Here is an 8,816-nt window from a genome sequence, read left to right as displayed (position 1 = left end):
GGGGAGACGGGGCCTTCCAAGCGCTGAGCTGTGCCAGGGCTAATCTCCACTGCCTCACTGGAGTCTGCAGCGATAAAATGATCCGTTTGGGATGAACGACAGTTTTAAACACTTCTGAATGGGGACAGAGTCCAAGACCTGACTGTAAAATCTGGTTTTGAAAGGGCTTAAAATAAATCCCACACTGCCCTAGTCTTGCTATTTAAAGGGGATTATCTAAGAGGTTTAGGAGCACGAAGAGGAACAGCAAGACAACTTGTGCCCCGAAATCCCCTGACAGACCTTAGGAAATCCCACTGCACTTCACCTGCCACCTGGCCAGGACTCACTGGACACCCTCCAGCTCTCAGGGAGTGTTGCACCACTTGCCCAGGGAAGTCAAAGGCTCCTGCCAGATGTGTGGGGTTTGTTCCCAGCCCCACAGCAGCATGTACCCAATCTCCAGAGATAGTCCCCTCCTCACTGGGGACTGTGCTGCAGCCATGGCTGGGGTGGGTATTGGTGCCATCATCCCACAGCTGCCTCCATCGCCCCGCAGAGCTGAGCCCTTGCACCCCCACGAGATGGAAATCCAGCTGTGCTCAGCGAGACCACCCTGCTGTGGGGAAAAAGCCACCCTGCGCCACTCAGACAGTGAAGATTTTTTAATAAATACCTTTTTTTGAACAGAAATATACCAAGTTTTACAGAATACAAACCACAGGGATAATGACTGAGCATCGAAGAGAGAGGATGCTGAGCACCCTTCTGTCTCCCTGGTGTTTTCCAGGCTCTGGCCCTGACGCTGTCAGGTCTTCCCATAACCCCAGTTTGCTAAGGCTGAAAGGCAGAGGAAGGGCCTAGGAGGGCACAGACAAGGTGCCAGCAGCTAGAAACCCCACACGTCCTGCCCCAGGAACGGCCATGCTGGGCAAGTCTCAGCCCTGGGCAGAGGGCACCTGCTGCGAGAGCACTGCTGGGACCAAGCAGGGTGCAGGCAGCCGTCGGACATACAATAGCCTTTCGGGGCTGGTGGAGAGACTGGTGCTGGGGTGAACGCTGAGGGGTGGCATTGATGGGAGTTTCTGGGCTAATCCTGGGGGGCTGGTAAGCACAACCCCCTTTTTAACCCACCAGACATGACTGGGAAAGGACAGCCCTGTTATTTGGACCCCAAAAGCAGCTGCCCAGGAAACGGGGACAGTCTGGTCCCACAGCAAAGCACCTGGCTGTGCCCTGCCCTGGCACCACAACCACCCACCCACTCAGGGTTTGGCCCTACTCCCAGCCTACTGGCATCACTGGGTCATGGAAGGATCAGTCGGCTCCCTGCAGCCACGTCTGCCAGCAGCCCTTCCATAGCATGACCGTGGCCCCCAAGCACTCTGCCCACCAGAGAGGCCTGGAGGAGAGTTGGGTCTCACATTCCCCTTTACCTGCTCTGGAGAATGAAGAGCCCCAAAGCAAGGGGAGAGGCAGGACAGAGAGGTTTGGGGTAGGGAGAGGAGAGGTCTGGCCCATCCACAGGCTCACTGTGTTGGCATCCCACCTCTGGAACAGTCACCAGATGGGCCACACTGCAGGAAAGGGGAGCATCCCCACTGCCTAAAGCCATGGGGCCAACTTTGGCTAGAAGTCAGAGATGACCCCATCAGGCAGCTCTGCTGCAGCCAGACCTCCAGCTTCCCAGCACCCCACAGGGGGAAAGTGGAGAGCATTAGGAAAAGGATTTGCTACTCCAAAGTCACTTACCTCACACACAAGACCACCATAAGCCTTTGCCCCCTTCCAGAGGGATCTGAGAGATCAGAGCACCTCCCCGACTGCTCCTTCCTGATCTCTGGACAGCAAATAGCGCTAGAGGCACTGTGGGATGATGGGCTCCCCACTCCCATCTGGCAGCAAAGCCACGCCAGGCAGCTGCTTTCTCCCCAGACACAAAGCACGAACACCAACTGTGGGAATGGTCAGAAATTCACTGCACCCCTCCTGCACTCCCTACTCCTAATCAGAGCTCCGGGCAGTAAAACAAGGCCCAGTGAGGACATCAGGTAAGGCTGAGCAGTACCCCAGGGAGGCAGCAAACCTGGGTTAATCCTGGGAAATGTTACATCTATTTGAGGGTGAAGTGAGGAAATCAAATGCACCATGGGGAGATGCCCCGCACTGAGCCAGGAACAAGCTACTGCTCTGCTCTGGCTGCTACAGCACTTACGTGAGCGGGGAGTGAGGGGCAGGAGATGCTGGCCGGCTCCAGAGCCACCCCTGCAGCCCAGCCTCGCCCCACCTGGGGACAGCTATTTTTGGTTAGGAGGGTAAGGCTACTGTGTGATGGCACCAGCTTGTACAGGTGAGACAGGGTGCTGAGTGGCACCTGGAGGGGGTTCTGGGCACAGCAAAGGGAGGGTGTGTGAGCATGTGAAGAGGCAGGAGGGAGGCAGACCCGCTATTTGCCCCCGGCAGTGGCCGTGGCCATGATCTCTTCGTACTTGGGCGGCGGGTCGCTGTAGGAGACGCTGGTCTCTTCACCACTGCTGCTCTCGGGGTGGCCCGTCACCTCCTCATAGGAAGGCGGAGGGGTGGCACTGGACAGTCTGGAGAGGACGGAGACCGAATGCTCTGGCGGGTGGAGAGTGTCATCTTGCGGGGGGCTGCCCCCAGCTCTGCCATCGCCAGCCACACGGTTACTCACTTCTCGCTGGGACTGGGTGTCCCCTTGGCTTTGCGACCGTTCCTGGTACACCATGACCCTGGGGAGGCTGCGTCCTGTCCGGCTGGCCAGGTAACGGTTCTGGGCGTAGGAAGGACGGTGGCGGGTGGCTTTTTGAAGCTGGCACCTCCAGATGATGAAGAGGGCGATGACTATCAGAAGAGCCACTCCCAAGAGGGGCACCACCACATACATGGCATCCGAGCGCTCCGTGCTGTGCCCGGGGTCCTTGACAGAGTAGACAGAAGTGGTGTAGCCCTTCCAAAACTCCATCTGTGGCAGGAACAGAGAACCATCATCACGTGGTGCAGCTGGGACACGCACCCCCTGGTTATCAGCAACAATCATTGCCCTCCCCAGGCCCACAAAAGGGGCAGTTTTTCAGCCATTCCTCACCATGGCTGCCAGCATATGAGGCGCTGTGGGAACCAACACAAAACATCGTGGCAACATCCCTCAACAGCAGCCAACAGCCCTCACACCAAGCAGGGAGAAATTTGGCTAACACAAAGCCCAGCCTGGAGAGTTAGGGACAGCAGGACAAATTTCCCACACGTGCCCTGGGATTGCCAGCTCAACCTGCAGCTGTGGGCAGGGTGTCCTGGAAATACCAAGGTGAAAACACTGCCTGGGAAGGGAAAGTCATGCTGGAAAGCAAGGCTATAGCATGCTGCCTGCAGACAGAAGACAAAGGGAACAGAAGAAGCTCTTCCCCCTGTGCTTTCCTTCTCTGACTTCAGCTTGCAAAGGCATAAGCCACCACACGGCAGAATAAACGCACCGTCTTCTCCTTGTTCTCAAACACCTCCTTGACCTCCTCATAGCTGCAGACCTCCTCAATGCACTCTCTCTCAATGGTGCCCTGCCAGATCTCCTCCAAGAAGCCGTTGGCTCGGCGAAAGCGCTTCAGGATGCCCCCAAGAACACTGCAACACAAAAGGCAGAGATGTACTGAGCAGGGACAAGCCCACACTTGGCCTCTGCCCAGACAGGCTTTCCCACAGGATTTTGGTGATACAGGCATCCCAAACACCAAAATCCCAGGGCAACAATTCAGGTAGCACAGCAGAGTGCCCACTGAGGGAGAACACACCCAGAGGGGTACAGGGCTCTTAGGGGTCTGCCCAGAGACGCACAGCACCAGGAGAATCCTTCCAGTGGGGCAGAGGCAATAGATGCAGGGCTGGAAGCAGCAGCTGCAGACCACAAAGGGCAGCTGAAGACAGAAAGCTCCAAAAGGACTTGTTTTCTACCTCCTGCCCTTGATGGGGTTTCACTTTGCTGCAAGGCAAGGGAGATCCCACTGAGCAAGCAAGATCCCACAGGGGTGGGACACAGAGCCAGGCCTCTCTGCCAAGACACAGGGCCAGCACTGAGATAGACTCCCAATACCTAGTGCACTGCACGTCATTCTACAGTCCCACCCTGTGCATCACTCCAGAGCCTCCTCTCTTGCCTCACACCTCCACAGCCCCCAGGAGGGGAGACAGCCTGCTGGAATGTGCTATCCCTGCTACCAGCTGCTATGGGGCTATGCAAACTCAGGTGGCTTCAGGGACTCTGTTCAGGTACCAGAGAAACCACTGTGTCTTCTCCCAGGCTCAGCAAAGGCAAACATCACCAACACAAGGGGACAGCACAGGGGGTCATGGCCCAGATACCAAAAGGGGCTTGAGCAACCCCTCCCCACACAGCATCACATTCTCATCCCTGCTGTGCAAAGGTCTCACAAACCTTCCTCTGCTCCAAAAACCTGGAAGACTCTGTGTTGCCCACATCAGATCTTCCCACAGAGCATGCAGTCAAGAAGACAGACTGAGCAGGAACAGCACAGCACCCTCCTGTCTGCAAGAGACACAGCCCTCTCAAAGCCTCTTTCCCCATATTCTGCAGGAGCAAGACCTCCATGGGATGCAGGGAGCAAGTACCTACTAGGACTTTTACCAGCACAGGAGAGGCAAACCAGCTGTTGACCAGAAAGGAGAAAATCCACACAAACCACAATCTTTCTAGCATCCAAACATCCCATGCACACATTTCATGGGAGTGTTTCCTGAATGCAGCTCAACACACTCAACTGTAGGCTACCACCATCTCTTCCCACCCAGCCACATAATCACACTGCTTCCCTTGAGGAAGATGAATCGGTTCAGCTGGCTGATCTGCAAAATCCTATTTGCCTCCCCCACCCCCAGTGTTAGTCTTGCATTGGATCAACCAGATGAACCAATTCACGCTGCAGCAGTGTAACAGATGCAGGACAAGGCTGGAGCCTTCCAGCAGACCAGCTTCACTGTAACACAGTGAAAAAACGCTCCTTCAGCAAGGAGCCTGGTGAAGATCAAACATATGTCAGTGAAAAGCTATCAGCTTCTTTCACTAGGAGCCTTTCACTAGAGAGACCAGCAGGTTTCCTTCTGCTTTGCCTTCCATGTATCCTGCTGCTAAAACAATACAGCAATATTTGTGAGAGTAGTGGTAAATACCGAGGCAGGGGCATGCCTGGAGGCACTATGCTCTGTGTGCTTGGCAGCTGCAAGTCCCTGCCAGGATTTATTAGTGGATTGCTTCAGTGGAAGAGTTCGAGAGGGCTGAGGTGGGAATAAAGATCAGTATGAATGATGCAAGTCAGAGACCTTCCCTCAGAATCAACTTTATTATGCAAATTTTTTTTTTCACAAGAACAATCAAACAAGTGTTTTCAAGATCCAGAGAAGGCATCTCACAGGAGGGCAGGGATCAGCTTGCTTTGACTGTCGCAGTTGAGGGTTATCCTGGCTGGAGAGTGAGCAGACTGACAGGTCGACCTTCTCTTGAGCCTTCCCAGAATGAGCTGAAATTTTAGAAAGATGCTATCCATCCTGCAAATGTTCTGTCCTTCGCTGGAGAAGTCTGGCCTCACCTCCTTTGCTTCTGGCCTTGATCAGGCTGCAGTGTGGGACTCCCCACCTCAGTGCCTGAGTCTGAGCTTCCTTCCAACTTCCTCAGCACATCTCGGCACAAAAAGCTTGACTGCAGATCTCACTGTCAGGGTCTTCCAGCTCTGACACTTCACCAGCCACTTGACCCCTTCCCTGGTTTGCTGTGCTGAAGTGGGCACTATCGTGGGAAATAAAAAGAGACACACAGGCAAGGAGGTATCACAAGCAATGTACCCACTGAAAGCAAGCTGTGATGGAGGTGTGCCTCTCCCCACACCCACCTTCCCTCAGGGACCTAGAAATGGCAGAAGAGCAGAAACTAAGTCACTGTTCCCTCCCCTCTTGGGAAAGTGCAAAGAGCTCCCATGTGCCTGGGACCCAATCAGGAAAAACAAGTGGCCTTTGGGAAACAAGGGCCTTGCCAACTCTCATTCCCAGCCTGGATGCCCAACTCACACAAAGAGCAGACAGCTGAGCAGGTACTGTCCCCAGGCCACGACAGAGAGGACTTCCCAAGGCCCAGCAGCCTCAGTACTGACCCCTTGTGCCTCTCCAAGTCTCCCCACACCAGCTAGAGAACTGGTGCTCAGGAAAAATCAGAGCTTTAGGCAGAGGGAGCAGGAGCGAGAGCCGAGTTCACGGCATCCCTGCTAGGTTTGCTGAGGCGGTGCTGGCCCCTGGTGGCAGGTAGGCTTGGCCACACTGCTACCACACAGCTCCGCTGCCCGGCCTGTGGGTACACCTCGGGGCTGCTTCTCTGCAGGACGACGTGCGGCTGTCTGTGAAGGGACACGTCGCTGGAGAGCACGCGGTGGTGAACATGCTGGCCACCACAGCCCTCTCCTGCACGTCAGGGTCACCACCAAGGGAACAACTTGGCGGGGGACACTGCCACCACAGGGGCCACCTCCCACGACCAGTCAGTGCTGTTGAGCCAGCACCTGAGCTCTGGGAGGAAGAAAAAGCAGCAGTGGAGGAAGGCAGGGACTTAGCTGAGTACCCTCCTCATTAACAGAAGATGAAAACTGCCTTTTAAAAACACTGCCTGAAGATCTCTGCTCTCTCCTCCACTTAGCACAGCACAGACAATGAAAGAAGGCATACCTGTCATCCTTCAGGTCCTCCTCCTGCCCAGCATGCCTAGTGCCTCCACTGTCATAGCTGGCTCCAGCAACACCGTGAGCAAAGCCTGAGATCCCAGCCAGATCTCTACATCTCCCCGTGCACAGCGGCCGTCCGCCTGGGGCTCCCACCACAGCACTGCCTGCAGCCCCTCCGCAGGCTGCCCGGGCCAGGGAGGGAGGGTGGAGTCCAGCTCTTCACAGAGCCCACGCCGTGCTCCCCCCTGCCCCTCCCCGGTCTCAGCCCAGCTTTAGCTGCTGGCCCCAGCCAGCCCCATCTGCCAGACACTCCTTCAGACACCAAGACGCAGCGAGCTCCCAGAGAGGTCAATGTGGGCAGCTGCCCATCCTCTGGAAACAGAGCCCCAGTGCCACCAGCCACACTGGTGCAATGCAGCATGGCCCCGGGATGGACAGCTCGTGGGATGCCAAGCCTGGGCCACAAAGAGCACTGTTGTCAGCGCAGACCAGCAACACCTGCAGAGGGGCCAGTCAGTCCAAAGAGCCTGAGAGGCCTGCCTTGCACAGCCAGCATCACACAAATACAGAGATGCTGCAGCATGTGGGGAGTCCCAGAGAGGTCAGCCCTCCAGCACCTTCTCTCGACTCCACCTGGCACAGGGCAGAGAGAAGCACAAGTCAAGGCAGACCTCAGACTGCATTCGGGGATAACAACCAATGGCATCTGCTCCCCACAAAGAGTAACACCCCCAAAAAAGGCACAGACACTTCTTCCTTGAGAGGTGGCTGCCAAATATTGACCTTCTCTCCTCCAGCACCACCACCACCTCTCCATCTCGACTGGGAAACACTTACTTGCCATGCTGCCTCACTTGGCTACGAGGGAGTCCTGCCTACCTGCAGGGAAGAAAACAGGACAGTCACTAACAGCTTAAATGTCACCCCTTGAAGCCCAAGACCTCCATTGCCCAGGGTTAGATTCATGCAGAACGCAGGGTGCTGTCTGGTGGACCCACAACAGTTCCCAGCCAAGCAGTGCCTCTTCAGAGAGCCAAGGGCTCATGCTGCTTCCCCACTCACTGCATGGCTCGAGGGATGGAGCAGCTCAGGGCACCCTCAGCTCTCAGAGAGCTCAGAGACAGGTCTCTGCCGTCCTTGTGCTGCACCAGCCCAGGGGGGCCAGGGCCCTGCCCAGGAAGCCCAGAGGGCTGGAGACAAGCAAAATAGGAAGGGAAGAACAGCATGAAGAAGCCCCATATCTCAGCAGCTGAGATGAGCTGCATGTCAGAAGCTGCTGGAAGCAGTCTGATGCTCCCCCCTTCCACAAGAGATGGGTACAGGTAATGCAGTTACCCTGTTTTAAATTAACTTCACAGCTCTGCCAGTTCTCACTTCTGCAACTTTTACCCACAGTCTGCAATGAACAGGGCCATACTGTCTTCTCCACTGCCACAAAGCTGACTACACAGCAGGAAAGAAAAGGATATGGCCTCCTGAAGATTGTTGGGCCAAGCTAAGGGCAGGCAGCAAGACTGACAGAGCTCTCCACATATGCAGGACAACAGCTCTCCAGGTAGAAAAGCACATTTTGTGCTTCAAAAGCAAAACTAAACAAAACAAAACCTCGTAAGAGTGAAACAAAGTCCTGCAGAAGCAGAGCCTATCCCTCTCTGCACTCAGGAGGAGTTTCACTCACTTGTTTTTCATGCTTTGTCTTCACCCTGTGCTCAATGCCCCACCAACCAGACTACTCTGGGCAAGCTCATCTCCTCTCGCCTCGTACAACACCTTGCTGTGCAAAGCCACAACTCTGTCAGGAGACAGAGGGGACAGGACTAACCAGCTCCTACAGGGACTTATTCCAGATGAAGGAGCAAGCACGGCTAGAAACAGCAGGAACTAAACTGCATGCTGATTTAAGGTCCAGGACTCCAGATCCTCAGAGTTAACCCAAAAGCACTTGAATCTGCTCAGCTGGAGCAAGGTCAGGGACAGTACAGAGCCATTCATGCTGTCAGTGGAGCCAGAAACTCATTTCTCATTTTGGGTAAAAGGCAGACAACCAGACATACAGAAAGGCTGATGCACACCACAGCAGGCACTACCACACCTCACCAACAGCCA

At 55.3% G+C, this 8,816-nt stretch overlaps 1 protein-coding gene across 1 annotated transcript; it reads right to left on the bottom strand.

Annotated features, from left to right (window-relative positions):
- Positions 1–2,425: 2,425 nt before the first annotated feature.
- On the bottom strand, positions 2,426–7,585 carry PRRG3 (proline rich Gla (G-carboxyglutamic acid) 3 (transmembrane); the record flags this gene model as incomplete). Its single annotated transcript, XM_008947923.1, has 3 exons — positions 2,426–2,962; positions 3,471–3,615; positions 7,548–7,585. Coding segments are annotated over 3 exons (720 nt in total), but the record flags the coding sequence as incomplete, so codon positions are not given.
- Between the last annotated feature and the right edge of the window lie 1,231 nt (positions 7,586–8,816).

Source organism: Merops nubicus, unplaced genomic scaffold (assembly GCF_000691845.1).
Source record: "Merops nubicus isolate BGI_N331 unplaced genomic scaffold, ASM69184v1 scaffold43269, whole genome shotgun sequence".
In the NCBI taxonomy this organism is placed as follows: Eukaryota; Metazoa; Chordata; class Aves; order Coraciiformes; family Meropidae; genus Merops; species Merops nubicus.
Note: the sequence above shows the minus strand (reverse complement) of the source record. Positions and strands in the feature narration are given on the sequence as shown.